The following is a 17,712-nucleotide window of genomic DNA, read 5'->3' as shown; positions in this document are numbered from 1 at the left end:
ATTTGATGCCAGTGTCTTTTTGTCAGACTTGCTCAGATTGGGTAATGTTCCTCTGGACAGGCTCGGAATCAGAGAAGAACATACAAAATGCTAGCAATATTCCTGTATTTTGAACCCATGTTTTGCAAGCATTTATTTTGTAAACATTCGCACTTCCCCACTTCCCTTCCCTCTTTTATAACCTTCCTTAAAACTAGTTTCTTTGACCAAGGTTTTGACAACCATTGGCTAATGTCTCAGTCTTTGACTCTACGCCCACTTCCTTGATTACAGCTCTGTGAAGTGCTTGGGAATGTTTTTCTGTGTTAGCGGTGTATATAAATGCACGATGCCGTTGCTGACATAAATTCTTTAACAAGTGGGTTTTAGCCCCTACATTTGTACTACCATAATCCAGAAGGGGACAAATTGGAGATGAATTGCTTCTCATTGTAAAGGGTTGATGATGAGAAGAGTGACAAGGTGACAGGCTGTAAAATCATTTTGATAGGGTAAAGACTGTTTAGTAACAATTTCTAAATAAAGTGCTTTCAGTGGCCAGAACACTCAAATTTTGTTTTGCTTAATGCCTTTATGGTAAAGAAATCACTTTGTTTCAACAAAAAAGGAAGTGTTGATCTTTCACGTTACTCACAGGATGTGGTTGCTGTTTCCTTATGAGTATGTTGCATTTTCACTCATCATACAAGCTACAGTTCAACCTTTAAAGGATAGTTGCTCCAATTTGACAAATGAAAATGGTTCTGTCTTTCAACTGGCTTAAGGTTTCCCTCGCCCTCATTCTCTCACTTGGTAAGTAAAAATGTTGCTTTTGTTAAAAGAAAATGCTTTCATTTGTTGAGAAACTACCCCAGGTACATCAAGAAGTTGTAGTTTACCAGCTCTGCTGGCTTTCTTGTATAAACACCACTGCATTATGTTCAGACATTCTGGCTAAGTGCATAAAATAAAAAGCTATTGATGAGGAGTTGTTCTGAATCCAGCAAGTTTTCTGTTATGTGACATGCTGGCTAGTATTTTTTTTTAACCTAGTCATTTTTTTGAATCTTGAGAGGATCTGTTAACTTCTTGATAGCCTCAGTGCAGAAAAATCCTACAAACTCATTTAATTGCTGATCGCCATTCTGGTTTGAAGTGTGCATTTAGAAAATTTAAGGTTCATCAACAACTGGCAAAGTTTTATTGAATGCAGCACTAGGAAAACCCCTCGACTAAGCTTAAAGTGAGGGATTTGGGATCTTAGTTAAGAAGTTTGAATTGGGCAACAAAATGGAAGATATTAAACCAGCTCGTTATGCTGTACGTTGACTTTCCATTGATTTCTTTATGAATAAGTTTGTTCACTTTCAGCCATTTTAAGTTGGCCACTTGTGAATTCTTGAATAAAGAAGAAAGCATTAATTGCATTTGTGTGAAAAGCTCTATTTTGTTGGCCTTCAGTTTCTTGCTTTTTTTCTATTCCAAGTTCCATCTTTGGTGGAAGCCACTTGGTTCCCCCGGCAAAGGAATGTACCAGCTACCATTCTAATAGCACATTAAGAAAGCGATTTGTTGCACCAACCCTATGGGTATTGCTGGGCGCTCCCTACAGCAGCCAACGTGCATGAACTAGCCAGTGGACATTCTGCATTTCCTGGGGGTTCTCTATACAGTGCCAACCTGTGCCTGTTAAACAAAATACATTGAATATTCTGTTTCCGCTGCTTCAGAAAGCATCCTGCCAATGTAAGTGATTGTGGTTTGCTAAATCAGTACTGTCATGGGCTGAGAAGGGAATCCCAAATCTTTGAATGTGGTGTAGTCCAGATTACTGATTCTTGCTGATTATCGTTTCACTTGAAGGTTGTGTGTGCCCTTGAAACTTGTCCTCAAGTTTACCATAATTTCCTGACCCTGACTTAGAATGGCCTAAACCTTTCATATAGGTAGAGCTTTTTTGCAGAGGCTTCATGCCAGGAACACAGCCTCCCAAGATTTATCCTTTGCTCCTTTGTTCCCGTTAAAGGTGGTAAGTTGCTTCAATAATTTCCTTTGCCCCTTGCCAGCTCTCCGCAGGGAGTGGGAATTGCACTGCAATGTGCTCCTATTTCCTGTGGAGAAAGACCGGACAATTTTTCCACTTGATCTCCTTCCGTGCATGAGCCCAGACTTAGGCTATTTAACTGTGGAGACCATCACAACTGAAAATGTCCTTGTCTGCTATCCACATGCACACTACAAGCAGGGATCGTTGTGCAGCAGTCAGAAGTAAGGGATCACGTAACCATTTACCTTCAGAACTGGGATTGAGGCAATCACTCAGTCTGAGACCAACTACCTCACCACAGATCTGAGACTTGCCGCCTAACTATGACTCCTTCCACTCTTTCTCGCCCTTGAATAACGTCAATCAGGAAGTGAAAAATTCCAGGGGCTGAATCTTCCGGTCGGCGTGCAGGGGCAGGCCCGACATCCGATCTGTAAAATGACGAGCAATGACATCGGTCGTGCGTCCCAATGTCATCCCACGTCTTTGCAATATTTCGTTCGGCGGGCACGCACAAGAGTCGGCTGTGCAGCCGCCGAAATGTCAACGGCCTGCTGAGGCCATTAAGCATGTAATTAAAGTATTTAAGAACGCTGCCTGTCCAACCTTAAGCTTGGCGGGCAGGCAAAAATCCCCCAGCGGCCTTTGCCTTTTTCAGGAAACCTCAACCATGGGTTGGATGAGGTTTCCTGAAGCTTTTATAAAAACAAATAAATAAATTTCCCCACCTTTACAAACATATCCCAACTCATGTGTCGCTGTCACATGAGGGGACATGTTTAAATAAATTTTAACATCATTTATTAAAGTATTTTTATCACGTATTTAATCCCCCTGAGGTAGCTCCGTGCTCTTGCGCATGTGCAAAAGAGCACAGGCCCCGACTCTCCCTCCTCCCCCCCCCCCCTGCACAGGTAGCGCTGAGCGCCACCGGTTGTGCGTTACGCTGGGCGGGCCTTAATTGGCTCCGCGCTCACCGCCTGCTGGCTGCCGCTCACCCCGCCCACCATAGGAAAAATCCAGGCCGAGATGTGTGCAACTGAATTCATTGCGTTTCTTTGTGCGCCACTGGATTATCATCAAAAGTTCTGTTGTTTCCTTTATACATATTGGTTGTGTCCATTACATGGACTTTTATCCAAGCGTTGCCATGTCACCTTGGAGAGACAGTATCTCTTCCTGAGAGAGGACAGCACATTTGGGGCTCATGGGTCCACTGTCACTCTTGGGGGGTGGCACCTCTGCGATCTTAGTAATCTGCTGGATGCCAGATCCCTGGGCTGTTGTGAGATCCTGTACTTGTGCACTGTCACCCACAGCCATGATGGGAGCAGTGTGAGCTTGCAAGGCTGACCTTGCTGGACTTCAGTCCGAGCTTTCACTGCAGCACTCAAATGTTGGGTGGCTGCTGGCTTGTGCTGTAGTGGAAGCTGCCATGTCCGTCATCAGATTCTGTATTGTGATTGGGTCCAGGGTGTGCTGATGCAAAGGATGGGCTCCAAGCTCTGAGCATAGCTCGGTGCCCTGTTGACTCCTCCATGCTCCTTGACATTGACTGCAGGATTTCAGACAGGCTTCCCAATACACCATAATGGTATTTTTTGTGCACACCCATCAGTGCTATTCTGCATGCTGCCCCATCAAAATGCTCACCTGATTCCTCTACAGCAGAGTTCATGTGGGTCTTTGTCCCCTGGTGAGCCGGCACTTGTGCTGTCCTTGCCCTGTTATCTGGCAGAAGCCCACATGTGCCGCTGTCTCACCACATCCCTATCCCACCCCAATGCTAGTCCCTAAGTTAGGTACAATGTCAGTATCTCAGCTGCTCATTGCAAATGGAAATTTGACTGCAGGTGCATCTTCACCATCATGATCTCCTTGTTTTCCTCCATTGCCTGAGCAGGTTGCACATCTTGCAGCTGCGCCTGTCCCCTTTCGGTTAGTTCCTGCTGCCTCTGATTGTGCATCACCTTGAAGTGTAGGAGAGAGGGAAGTGTGTCAGTGAGTGTCCTCCAATCTGTTTGGCTGATGCGGCTGACATGGTCGAGTAGCTGGCAGTGTGTGTGAGCTGTAAGGTATAGATGTGAGGCTTGTGACTGTGCGATGTGTGTGTGTGTGAGGATGTAGTGAAGCATATGAATGTCAGACATGAGACCTGATTGATAGCGATTGTTAGTAGCTGAGTGATGTGGGTTTGGTGAACTGAGCAGTGTCTGAGGCTATCAGCGGCATTTGAATATGTACACACTGACCTTGACTGCTCGGTGAGGGCAATGAATTTCTTGTGGCACTGCATCTAGGTCCTAGGTGCTTGGCTCCTGTGGGCCTCCATGACTCTGTGCTCCCACTGCCTTCTGAAGGTGTGTCTGAATGCTTCCTGGCCTCCTGCTCTTACAGGACATCTCTCCTCCTTTCTACCTTCGGCATCAAGGCCTCCAAATCAGTGCCGTGCTCTCCAATGCTGTGCCTTAATTCAATAGTTCTCAGCTTGGGGTCACTTCATCCACAAATGCCAGCACTTGCCCCAGCCATAATACAGCTCCCCCTGAAGAGGCATTCGCTAGCTATTGGTTGTGCAGGGTAACCTGAAGTAATGCTAGCCAATCATGATATTGCTAATGCATGTTAGCGCTGGCTTGATGCTGAAATCACTAAACTAAGCAGGCAGCACAAAGTTGGCATGCTGCCTGCACACACCCAACGGGCATGGGTTAATCATGAATTGTAATCCTTGTACACATTCTCGGATGGGGGGGGGGGGGGGGGGGGTGGGGGGGGAGGGTGGGGGGTGGTTTCCCCTATTTGTCCTAATAGCATATCTCTATATTGCACAACCTGACAATAATAGTGACTTATTTGGTAGGTGTGATTCAAAGCCAACAATAGCAAGTTCACAATTAGTAGTAAACGACCATTAAGTCACAATTATGTTATCTGAAATTTTATAGCTCACTTGTTCAGATCACATTTGAATTCCAGTGGGATTTCTGATGGAAAACTGGCATAATTTTTTTGAATGGTTGAAAAGTGAGAATTAATTTTAGACTAATTTTAATGACAAAATTAATTAGAAAAAAATTGCATGACTTTACTTAAAACTATCACATTAAAAAAATCAAAACTGCATTCTTTATAATGAATATGAATCATGTAATATGTTAATTAAACACAAGGGGGTAGAGTTTCCACTTTGCGATTTTTCACTTAACTTGCACCCATTTTGAAAAGTGCTTTTCTCCTTGAGTTGCTGCTGAAACACATTTGTATATCAACAAATGCTTTGAACTAATGCACAAGCCTTTTAAAATATATATATATTTTAAAATGTTCCTTGATATAAGAAGATAAAAAATAAGAACAGGAATAGACCATACTTCCCCTCAAGCTCGATCCACCATTCAATATGTTTGTGGCTGATCTTCTACTGGAGCTTCATTTTCTTACCTGCTCCCCATATCTCTTAATTCACTGAGTGGTCAATAATTTGCTTATCAATATATATTTTTAAAAGTGGTAACTTATTAAAGTTTGATTAAACAGCTGAAAATGAGTTTATCATAAAAAATAAACATTTTAAATCATTGTTAATCTGCCACTTATGAGCTACCTGATTTTAAATGACTGTTGAATGAAAATGAAAAACTATAGTTCGAATGGGGCACAGTAATTCACTCTTTAGTAGTTTTTTAAAAAAACATTCCTTTGAAATCCCACATGCATAAAATAATAAATTTAAGAAAAGACCCAGCTTAAGATGCAGAATATCCTTGAAGGCTTGCAAACGTTTGATTTGTACTCTGTACTAAACCCCAGAGTAAGAAAATTCTTGTCAAGGAATAATCTTATTGGCAAAAAGGATAATCACTAATTTAGATTAACTAACTAACTAGGTTTATTGGACAACAAAATTGATAGTTAACATTTCACCAAGGCATGATACTCTGTCTTTCCTGTGGATCCCAGGACTTTTAGGGTCTTTTCTTCTTTGTTCCTTGAACCTGGTCTCTTGACTCACAACATTCTTCAAGATTTTAACTTTGTCAACTCAACTTCAACAAACATGCAAAATCTCTTTGCAGCTTTAAGACTTCCAACTTTAGTTTCCCAGACTACCTTCCATGCTAAAGCTTCCAGTCCACCTTAGCTGCTGAAACTACACACTTCACAGCTGCTTGCTAAATGTTTCTCTTTATTTTCTCTCCGATGGAACAACAGCTTTCTAACAAAGAATGCAGATTTCCCAAAATGACGAAAACCCTGTACTTTACTACTGATTTTCCCAAGCCAGACTTTAGCTGACCGAACAATTTCTCAGCAGCTAAGTGGTCATATGTTTTCTATTCACTCTCTATTAAGAAAATTACCTATAGCCCTAACACTGGATTCTAATACTGACCTCGGTACTTGATTCTTACAGCAATCCTCAACCTGCGATAATTACTTTAGTCACTAATATTAAGCCTAATCTTGAATTTTTATGGCAACTTCTCAGCCCTTGACAAATGCCCGTCAACTGGCAATGTCCAATGTAAATGCTAACTTCCTAGAAAGCTCCCTACTCCTAACTCTCCTCTCCCAACAAAATACCCAACAAGTGTCCTGTGACAAATGCTATCCCTTGGCCAGTGCAAAGACCTCAATGATGCTCCCCTTATTTTTATACCCTTTTTGCAGGCAGCTTTTGCAACGTCCAGCCCAAGTATGTGCACCTGTGTCAAATAAAAACTTCCAACCAAAATGTTTGTAATTCTTAACCAATGTGAAGAGTGCTCCTAGCTTCCCTACAACAAAGCTGTACCATTTTGACCAGAGACTCTGGTACATCTAGCCCTCAGGCCATTCTTGTAGCCAATTAGCAATGTACCTTGACTTCTGTTCACTGCCAATGCTACACTCATTGGAGCCCAAATGTGCCCAAGCTTTAACTTCACATGTTCTTTCTTAAAGCTTTATTGCAGTATTTGGCACTTAAGAATATTTAAGTTGGCATTTCTTTAACAACAGCCCAATAATACATACAAATTAAGACTTTTTACCACTAAGCTTATGTACAGTGCAATTTGTTAACTTAAGTCTTATTAATGACACAAATGTGTTGAAATCTAACACAAATAAGCACAATTAGTTGAACCTCGCAATGTTGATTCACTCACTGTGGGATCTTGGCCAGTTGGCAGACGTGCAGTTCAGTCTGTGCTCAAGGATTATGAAAATAATGTGAAGGCGCATGAATCAACGTGAAAATCACTCTGAGGAGAAGACTATGGAAATGATGGGTGAAAGATAGCCCCAGAGAATAAAATTCAGTATACTGCAAGTCTGTTCTTTGAAAATGTAGCATGGATGTTGTTGCAATCTTAGTAGAGGTGAGTATTTTTTTTTAAAGTAGAAGTCTGAAATCCCAATGGTTTACTTAATGAATGAAGCCATAAGATTTCATGGCCTCAAACAGAAGAATTTTTATTATACAAGAGTCAAACAAAGCAAATACTAAATACTGTCTTAGCTGACCACCTGTATTCTAAAACCCAAAGTCAACATTAGTTAAACATGAATTAACAGGTGAATTGCAGTTGATTATAAACTGTAAATTACATATTAAATGGCAGATACAACTAAGACAGATCTTACAAATTGGCGCAGCTGTCTACTTAGCATATAGCTCATCGAACTCAGTCACAAAGTCCTTAAAAACTCTATCTTCCTTATGAAGAATTTCAGCCCCTCTTCTTCTAGTATGCAGCCTGATACCCAGCTGACAGCAGTGCACAACCAACCTGAGTTCTACTAGTACCTTCATCATCAAAAATGGCACATGCCAGCATAATGGCCTCCAATAAATCTGGAATGGTGTAGATCTGCCAATGTTATCTTCAAGTAAAAGAAACAGCTGCAGCTACTGTGAATTTGCTTATTCTCAGTTTCTGGATCTCGTCTCTGTCTTCTTCAGTGTGCCTATACTGCACCACTGGAATCATCAACTTCTACTGAGCTCTGAGGGATCTCTGTGTCCTTTTATATGATTTCAACCAGGTACAGTCTCCCCATAAGTTTTGGTTTCCAATCTCAGTTTCCTTAGAAACTGGGAGGGTCGGCTTGCATATTTGGTTTCCCCTTTCAATTAGGGTCCGTTTCAAAAAGATACAAGCTTTGGAACTACAGATTCCAAAAATAGCTATGATTCAATATTCATAACAAAGTTAGATTGTCTAAGCCTGCATAAATTTAACATTTTATGCTTAACAGTCACTCTTTTCTGTCTTCTGGCTTTATGCATTATGGCCAGGAGATTTAGGTTGGCGAGCGGGGGCGCGGGGCACACTCGCCAGTGTGTAAAATGATGCGGGACGATGTTGGGTGGAACTCCCGACGTCACCTCGCATCATTTCCATTTTCAAGTTGGTGGGGGCGCAACTGAATCAGCTGTGTGCCCGCTGACCTGTCAAAGGCCTATTGAGGCCACTCCAAAAGTAATTGATTTAATTAATGGACTGCCCGTCCAACCTTAAGGTTGGTGGACAGGCTGGGAGCCCTGGTGGGCTTCAGAAAAAGCATGAAACCTCATCCACAGGCGGGATGAGGTTTCATGTAGGTTTTTAAAAATTCATTATAGGTTAGAGTTACAGTGATGGACATGTCCCAACTCATGTGACAGTGTCGCATGAGGGGACATGTCAGGGAAATTTTGTCTCTGCTCCTTGACCATTTTTAAATTTGGCGCCAATCTCTCCTCAGCTGAGGGATTTCCCCCCCTCCCCCAGCCCACACGGGGAGTGCATAGCGCTTCCTGGCAGACGTCACGCTGGGCAGGCCTTAATTGGCTCTCCCACGTAAAATGGCAGCAAGTCCCCAATCGGGGGGCACCGATTGGAGGTGCGCCCGCACGCGCCCAATCCTGTATTTCTCCCCCCCCCTCCGACGGAGGGAAATCTCTACCCTATGACACTCAAGGGGAGATTTCCATTTGAGTACCCCCAGCAAGTGCCACAAGCATGTGGTCAGCAAATTCAGCACCTCCTAGCCAGGACTTTCCATCCATTAAGTTTAATCGTCAGAATATCTTGGTGGCAGGCGTACAGTTTCCTGTGCTTCCAAAATGCTCTCAGGTGGCAAAAGTCCCCTTTCAGCACTTTTTGAAAAATACAGACATCACAAGATTTAATCTGCTATCGTCATATCGGTTCAGACGAAAAAGTCTCTTCAGCCCATTTTATTTCACCTTCTGAGAAAAACAACCCACTCACCTTATGATCACAGTAGTTGGCTGTTTCTGTGGTGTCCTGGTAACCTAGTTCAACCGTTGACTAATCTTCATGTAAGGAAACGCTTCCTTATTCATCAATCCACCAAATAACACTCTTCTTAATCAAAAGAGGTTAGAAGTTTTCCAAAAAATGGCTCCCTTGGATCTTCCTTGGATTTCCCAAGCACTGAGGCTTAACCTGACCTTACATTGCTTTTTAACAATTTTTATTCCTCATGGAATGTGGGCATCGCTGGCAAGGACAGCAATTTTTTTGCCCATCCCTAAGCCTTTAAGAAGATGATGGTGGGCCACCTTCTTGAGCCACTGGTGCAACTGGCTAGGCCATTTCACAGGGCAGTTAAGAAGTGACCACATTGCTGGTCAGTCTGGGGACACATGTAGGCCAGACTGGGCAAGGATGGCAGGTTCCTTTCCTAAAGGGCATTAGTGAATCAGATGGGTTTTTTTTTAATGACAGTCAATGGCAGTTTCGTGGTCACCATTATTGAGATTAGCTTTCAATTTCAGATTTTAAATTCCACCAGCTGCCATGGTTGGCTTTGAACCCATGAACCTGGAGAGTTAGTCTGGGTCTCCAGGTTACTAGTATGGTGACATCATCATTATGCTGCCATCTCCCTCAGTTCCCAACAAATACAGACACTTCCATACACCTTCTATCTTGCTTCTTCCATGGGAGCAGAGGGGAGTCCACTCGTCAACACCCCTCGCAAACATATTTCAGCTTCAAGTTGCATTGTAGATAGTATCCTGAATCAAGAATTCAAATTGCCTTGTTCTATATTCTTTTCTTTAAAAGGAAAATGTCTAAACAATAAAACGGATATGAGAGCAATGTTTTTTTATTGAAAAGTGAATTTGAGCCCATTGTGAAGGATTATGTTACTTTATGTAATGTATTTTATGCTCCAGTAACAATGTCCTGGCTCATTCTTTATTAGTCATGTAATTCAATTCTAACAACCCTTAATGCTACAGCCACCATAGCTCCAAGTCACTTCAATATTTTTCCCATTTTGCATTCATTCAATATTATAAATATTGATAATAATAATTAATATATCGATTAATTAGTTAATATATTAATTAATGATATAATAATTAGTATTATTGGGGGTGGTGATGACATAGTGGTATTGTCATTGGTCTAGTAATCCAGATACCCAGGGTAAGGCCCTGGGGACCCATGTTTGAATCTTATTTTTATCTGAGTTCAATAAAAAAAAGTCTGGAATTAAATGTCTAATGATGACCATTAAGAGATTACCGATTGTTGTAAAAACCCATCTTGTTCACTAATGTCCTTTAGGGAAGGAAATCTGCCACCTTTACCTGGTCTGGCCTACATGTGACTCCAGTCCCACAGCAATGTGGTTGGCTCATAAATGCCCTCTGAACAAGAGCAATTAGGAATGGGCAATAAATGCTGACCTAGCCAGTGACACCCATATCCCATGAATAAATAAAAAAAAGTAATATATTCGTTACATATCAAAGTGTATAAGTTCTGACACACTCTAACATAATTTGATCATACAATATTCACCTCCCAAATCTGTTGCCCAGTTACTCCTTTTAGCTCTTTTACACCAGAGATTTTGATGTTGTGGGTCATCCTGGCTGTCAATTAACCTTTTAAACATTGAAAGGCCTTTTTAAGCCTTAAGCACGAAGACTCAGCCTTGGCTTAATCAGTAGCACTCATGTCTCCAAGTTATGAGCTCAAGGTCCACTGAAGCTTGCAATGCATAATCTATTCAGACACTGCAGCATTAGCACTAAAATAAAATAAAAATACTGCAGATGCTGGCGATCTGAAATAAAAACGAAAGCAAAAGCGCAGCAGGTCCACATTTTGAGTCCAATATGAGAAGAGTCATAACGTTAACTCTATTTCTCTCGTCACAGATGCTGTCAGACCTGCTGAGTTTTTGCAGCACTTTCTCTTTTTACTACAGTATAACATTCAGCCAAAGCTTCAGTGTCTTTTGGATAAGATGTTAAACTAGGACCACATATGCGCAATTCAAAGAAGGGCAGATGAGCTATTATAGGAATACAGAAGCAGAGTGGGTCATTTAGCCCCTCGAGCTTGTTCGACCATTCAATGTGATCAGGGCTGATCTTGTAACTTCACATACCTGCCTTTTCACCCCACCAGCCTCCACACTCAAAGGATCATCCTCTGCCATTTCCGCGAACTCCAGCATGATGCCAAAACCAAACATATTTTCCCCTGACCTCCTCTGTCAGCATTCTGTAGGGGCTGTTCGCTCCATGACACCCCAGTCCACTCCTCCATCACCCCCAATTCCTCACCCCTTTCCCATGGCACCTTCCCAGGCAATCGCAGAAGATGTAGCAACCTGCCCCTTTACCTCCTTCCTCCTCACCATTCAAGCCTCCAAGCATTCCATCCGGATGAAGCAGCGATTCACTTGCACTTCTTTTAATTTAGTCTACTGCAGCCACTGCTCACAATGTGGTCTCCTCTACACTGGGGAGACTAAATGTAGACTGGGTGACCGCTTTGCAGAACCCCTTCGTTCAGTCCACAAGCATGACCCTGACCTTCCTGTCACTTGCCATTTCAACTCACCATCTTGTTGTCATGCCTACACGTTCATCCTTGGCCTGCTGCCAAGTTCCAGCGACGCCCAACACAAACTGGAGGAACAGCACCTCATCTTCCGATTCGGAACTTGACTTAACATTTAGTTCAATAATTTCAGACCGTGAACTCTGTCCTCCATTTTGATCGTTAAATTTTTTTTTCCCCACGTCTCTCGCTCCACAGGACCATCTGTAACTTGTTCTTATCTTTTGCTTTCACAGAGCCCTGACCCTTGTTTTATTATTAACACATTCTGCTATCATACCTTTATGTCACTATCAGCACCTTCTTTAGTCTTTAACACTATCATTAACACTCCCTTTCTTTGTGTCCATGACATCGTTGTCAAATCTCTCGTGAGCTCTCACCTAACCTGACTTTCTATTTTGCTCCACCTGCTCCACCCCCACTCCCTCTCTTCAACCACATAAAATCCATCACATTTCTACCTCTCTTCAGCTCTGAAGAAGAGTCATGTTTCTCTCTCCACAGATGCTGCCAGACCTGCTGAGTTTTTCCAGCATTTTCTGTTTTTATTTCAGATTTCCAGGGTCCACAGTATTTTTCTTTGATTCCACTATTTAGTTCACTGCCACTTCTCTCCCGGGAATGCCTACCTTGAAGAAGTACTGCTCTTCTCTCCGACAGGATTTCTCTTTGTCTCTTTCACCCTGTTCACCATCATTGCTTTCAATTTCCCTCCTGGTGTTTGATAAGGTGTTTACCAAAATTTGCTTTCACAGCCATATTTCTTTCCTCAGCAACTGTCTCTGTCTCCGATTACCCCACATAGATTCCAACTGAAGCTCCATTCCTCATGTTTCGAATCCATCCAAGATTACAAGCATCTCCGGGACATACAACATTCCTCAGACTACTGTTCTTGCCGCATCCTGAGGTTCATTCTCAGTGCCATGCGCCACCATATGTACACACTCTACCTCTCTCTCCAGCAGCACCCTATCTCAAAGCTATCCTTGTCCCCAATTCCATTTTATTCTTCATCTCAACTGACACCTTAACAAGAAACTTTTTCTCAGCCTTTCAGGTGTTAAAGAGTGCAAGCAGTTGTAACAACTTATTGGTACCAATGCCCACCCAGGACCCTCCACCCCTTCCCATCCCTCTGACCCCATCCCTTCCTCTATTCCCAGCTCTTGCTTTATATTCACTATACCCTCTGACCTTCCCTTTTGCTGATGCTGAATGTTCTGTGCTCAGCAAAGGACTCAGTTTCATACCCTTAAACCCTCACCTCAATAAATTTTGGGTTCAGCATGATGCTGAACTCCTTCCACCGCCTTCATCTCCGTGCTCACTTCTTTGGGCAAGAATCCTCCCACCACTCAACGGATCCTTTCACCCGCCTCCAATATTCTCCCTCCACCTGGACCCCTCCCTCTGCCTCTTACCTGCTCTTGATCTTTTCATTGAGAACTGTCGGTGCGACATGAGCCATCTCAATTTCTCTGCTCCTCTCACCCACTTCAATCTGTCTCCTTCTGAACTTGCCGCAATCCATTCTCTCAGATCCAACCCTGACTTTGTTATCCAACCTGCCAACAAGGGTGGTGCTATTGTTGTCTGGTGCACACCTCACAGAGGCTGAGCGTCAACTCACAGACACTTCCTCCTACCTCCCCCTGGACCATGACCCCACCACTGAACATCAAGCCATTGTTACCGGGACTGTCACTGACCCTATCTCCTCTGGAGATCTTCCCTCCACAGCTTCCAACTTCATAGTCTCCCAACCACATACAGCCCACTTCTACATCCTTCCCAAAATCCATAAACAGAACTATCCTGGTAGACCCATCATAGCAGCTGTTCCTGCCCCATGGAAGTCATTTCTTCCTATCTTGACGCCATTCTCTCTCCCCTTGTCCAGTCTCTTCGCACCTACATTCATGATTCCTCTGACACCCTATGTCATATGAACACTTGTCCTCAATTTTCACTCCACCAACCTTCGCATTCAAAGGATTATCCTCCGCCATTTCTGCCATCTCCAGCACAATGCCGCTTTCTGTTTTTATTTCATATACCTGCCTTTGCCCTGTATCTCCTAATGCCTTTGGCTAACAAAATTCTATCAATCTCAGATCCAAAATTTACAAGTGACCTCACTGTCCTGGCCAATAGATATCACTCAACCAACATTAATAAGACTGCTTATCTGGCCATTTATCTTGCTGCCTAAATTGGCTGTGATATTTTCTTACGTTATATAAGGGACCACACTTCAAGAGTACTTCACTGGTCATGAATCATCTTGGGACATCCTGAGATCATAAAAGTTGCTATCGAAATGAAATTTCCTTTTCCTCCTCTCAGTATGTTCACCTGTCCTCTATACTTACAATGGGGGTTTTCTATGAATATCTGTAGCTATGTTATAAGGGTGGAGTTGAGGGCTATTAGCAGTTAACAGCTTAGATCAGTGGTGGGCAACCTGTGGCCTGCAGTCCGCGTATGACCCATCAGGGTTCTGAGTGCATTTTGTTGCCTAGGCGCAGTGTTGTCAGATTCCGCTGGTTTCTGTCCGAGTCATTTTTTTCCAATCAGTATTGCTAAAGTCATACACATGCAAAACAAGGGCACATGAAGTGAGGTGTGTGCTGATTGTACTCAACATTGACTGTGAGAGCCGTGCGCTCCCCCAATCAAAGCGCTGCTAATGTTCAATCGGCAAGGCCCCGCAAATTCTTGGTATGTAAGCTCAAAATGACCCTATCCCGGGACACCATCTTGGTTACGACACCAGTAGACATGGGAGGCTGCGCTTTTTTATGTGACTTGTGCTGGTAATTTAATTTGCCCCTAATTATATAATGGAGCGCCTTGTGTTGAAGCAGAGCGTGATAAAGGAGGAGAATCAAATGCAAAATCAAAAGGTACAGGGGAAGAAGTAGTTAAAAAGAGGAAAATCAATGATGAAGAAAGAATGGTAAAAGAGAGTAGGGAGCTGGATTATTCTGTTAGTGAACAGAAAGGGAGGCCAATTCGCTCAATTTGCAATGAGGTGTTATCAGTTCCAAAAAAATACCACAATGAGACATTATGAAACACACCATTCCTCTCACGTGAATGAGAACATTTTCTATAACTCATTATGAAATATTTGGCATGTATTAAATGTATTTATTCTTATTCATGGGGTCATGGTTAATGCGCATGCCCAATTTCAATCTTGCAGCCCACTGAGATGAAGGGGGGCCACTCATGAGGCCCACTCACTAGCCAAGGTTGCCCATCACTGGCTTAGATTGTTACTGAATTAAATAAGTAAGAAAAGCTTACTTCAAGCTGACTCATTCCCTTTTCCTGCAGTATTTAGGATCTGTGTGTGTAGATATTGAACTCTATTGAATTGGGAATTAAGTTCCTAGTTATTCACTAAAATGTTATTAGATTCAGTGGAACTTTCCATTCTGCCAAATGCATCATGTGTAACAAAGTCATAAATTTGTTTATAAAGGACATGTTTAGGATTTCTTGTTGAAAATAAGTCATCCCTAATGCCTTTTTCATGGAATCATGAATGAGTAAGCATTTTCAATAACTCATTATGAAGAGTCATATGGACTCAAAACATTAACTGTATTCCTCTCCACAGATGCTGTCAGACCTGTTGAGTTTTTGTACTAGCAGATATAGCTCAGTTCATTCCTCTGTAAGAAACATATCTTTTTATTTCTGTTGGACTATTGTGAAGAACATATTTCTTATTTTCTATTGGACAGTGGATTAGAATTATAATGGTGGCGGGTTGAAAGACATATCCACTGGAACAGTGTGACAGATATATATAATGTTGCAGTCCTGGAACAGAGTGTGCCATAAAAGACAGGATGGTGCTGGAAAGGACTCCTGGACCAAGGGAGCTGCCTGACAACAGCATTTTAATAGGCTCCTGACCAAGAATTTCTGTGAAGAGCAGGGCAGCAGAAAGCTCCTGGTCTGCAAAGAGAAAACATTTAAAATCTCTCTTCCTCATATCTCTATAACCTGCTCTCTCTCTCTGAGGAAAGCCCTGTAAAAAGGAGAAAGGGAAAGTCACTGTTAGACATTGAAAAGCAAGTTCTCAATCAGTGAACTAAATACTGAAAGTGCTGGAAGACCACCTCGTGTCATCAACAAGAACTGAAAGGAATTTGGAAGACATCGATCAAAATCAACACATTGAATTCTGTACTCCAGAATTGGTGCTATTGAACTGTTTTATCCCACCCTTACAATCCATGTTTTGTGTGTTTATGTGGTGTGTGTGTGTGCGTGTCTGTGTGTGTGTGTGTGTGTGTGTGTGTGTGTGTGTGTATCGTGATTTAAGAAAGGGGTAGAGTTTAAGTTAGCAGTTCATATTTCTTTCTTTTGCCACCAGTTAAAGATAAATTATTCACTAAACAGTTATTTACTTATTAAGTTTACAAATCTGGTGCTCGTATTCTGTTAACCTAAATTAAACAGTTAGGTAGAATTGGAGCAATCTGGTTGGTTGGTCAAACATGTCACATTTGTCTCAGCTTTTGGGAAACAGTGGGGTTTGATATTACAGCACACTGTCCCCAGTGAGTCATGGCAAAGTTTGCAGGCTTGGGTCCTGGATATTTTGGGAACAAAAGACAAGGTCGATTTGGGTGTAGGTTTAATAAATAATAAAAACTAAAAGAAAACACCAGGTTTCTACTATTAAAAATAAGATGGCACTGGAAACTGCTAAAGCTTACCTGCAAGTGGAAGAGATGACCCTGATGATTTTACAAGGGGTCCCAAAAGCCAGGTTAATCGAATTGGCAAGTCAATTAAGAGTAGGATTGCCTGCCAAAGCTAGGAAGGCAGAGATAGTCGAAGAGATGGCACAGCATTTGAAATTGGAAGGAATACCCAATAGGTTGAGTTCTCCAAGGGGTGGTTCATTGTGACGGGCTCAAATCCAGTTGCAAGTAAAAAAAATTGAAATTAGAGACAGCAGAAAAGGAAAGAGAAAGGGTATTCTAAAGAGAGTTAGAAATGGCGAAGTTAGAAAAGGAGGAAAGAGAAATAGAGAGAGAATTCCAGTTTAAAATGCTGGCAGTTAAAAAAGAGACACCAGTAGGTGAGGCAGGACTTATTTCCAGATCAGAACCCAGTGGGGAGATGTTTAAATTTGCACAAGCTTTTCCAAAATTTGAGGGATATTGAAGCATTCTTTATTTCATTTGAGAAGATAGCTAAACAGATGAATTGGCCAAAGGAAAACTGTATATTGCCCATGCAGAGAAAATTGACAGGTAGAGTAGAGGACATTTATGCTTCACTGTCAGAGGAGGTTTCTAAGGATTATGGTGTGGTGATAAAGGCCATTTTGGGTGCATATGAGTTGGTCCCTGAAGCATACAGACAAAAGTTTCGAAATTTAAGGGAACAGCTGGGCAAACTTACATTTGAAAGGATTAAGCAAAGTAGTTTTGACAAATGGATATGAGCATTAGGAGTTGAAACTACCTATAACGTTCTCAGAGAAACCATTCTTTTGAAAGAATTTAAAGACTCGCTGCCTTCTGTAATAAGAATCCACGTTGAAGACCAAAGGGTTACAAGTGCTAGACAGGCAGCAGTAATGGCTGATGATTATGAGCTGATCCATAAAACTAAACCTTTTTTCCATCACCCCCATAAATTTGAAAGGGATAGAAAATGGGAGAGTGGAAGGAACGCAAGTAGCCGGGATAAAGAATGGATAGCTGGGAATACCTTGAAATCTCCTCCCCAGATCAGGAAGGAAGGTGCTGAGGGTGGAGTTGAAACTCGAAGGCCTAAGTG

At 42.2% G+C, this 17,712-nt stretch overlaps 1 protein-coding gene across 1 annotated transcript in view; it reads left to right on the top strand.

Annotated features, from left to right (window-relative positions):
- Positions 1-664: 664 nt before the first annotated feature.
- Positions 665-17,712, top strand: part of LOC121270842 (transmembrane protein 273-like) — a 69,810-nt gene continuing 52,762 nt past the window's right edge. Inside the window, exon 1 of the mRNA XM_041176365.1 lies at positions 665-792. Coding sequence (XP_041032299.1) covers positions 732-792 — 61 coding nt within the window. The 5' untranslated portion in view covers positions 665-731. The remainder of the gene's footprint in view (positions 793-17,712) is intronic.

The sequence above is a fragment of the Carcharodon carcharias genome, chromosome 28 (assembly GCF_017639515.1).
Source record: "Carcharodon carcharias isolate sCarCar2 chromosome 28, sCarCar2.pri, whole genome shotgun sequence".
NCBI lineage: Eukaryota > Metazoa > Chordata > Chondrichthyes > Lamniformes > Lamnidae > Carcharodon > Carcharodon carcharias.
This window is presented reverse-complemented; position numbering and strand designations above follow the sequence as displayed.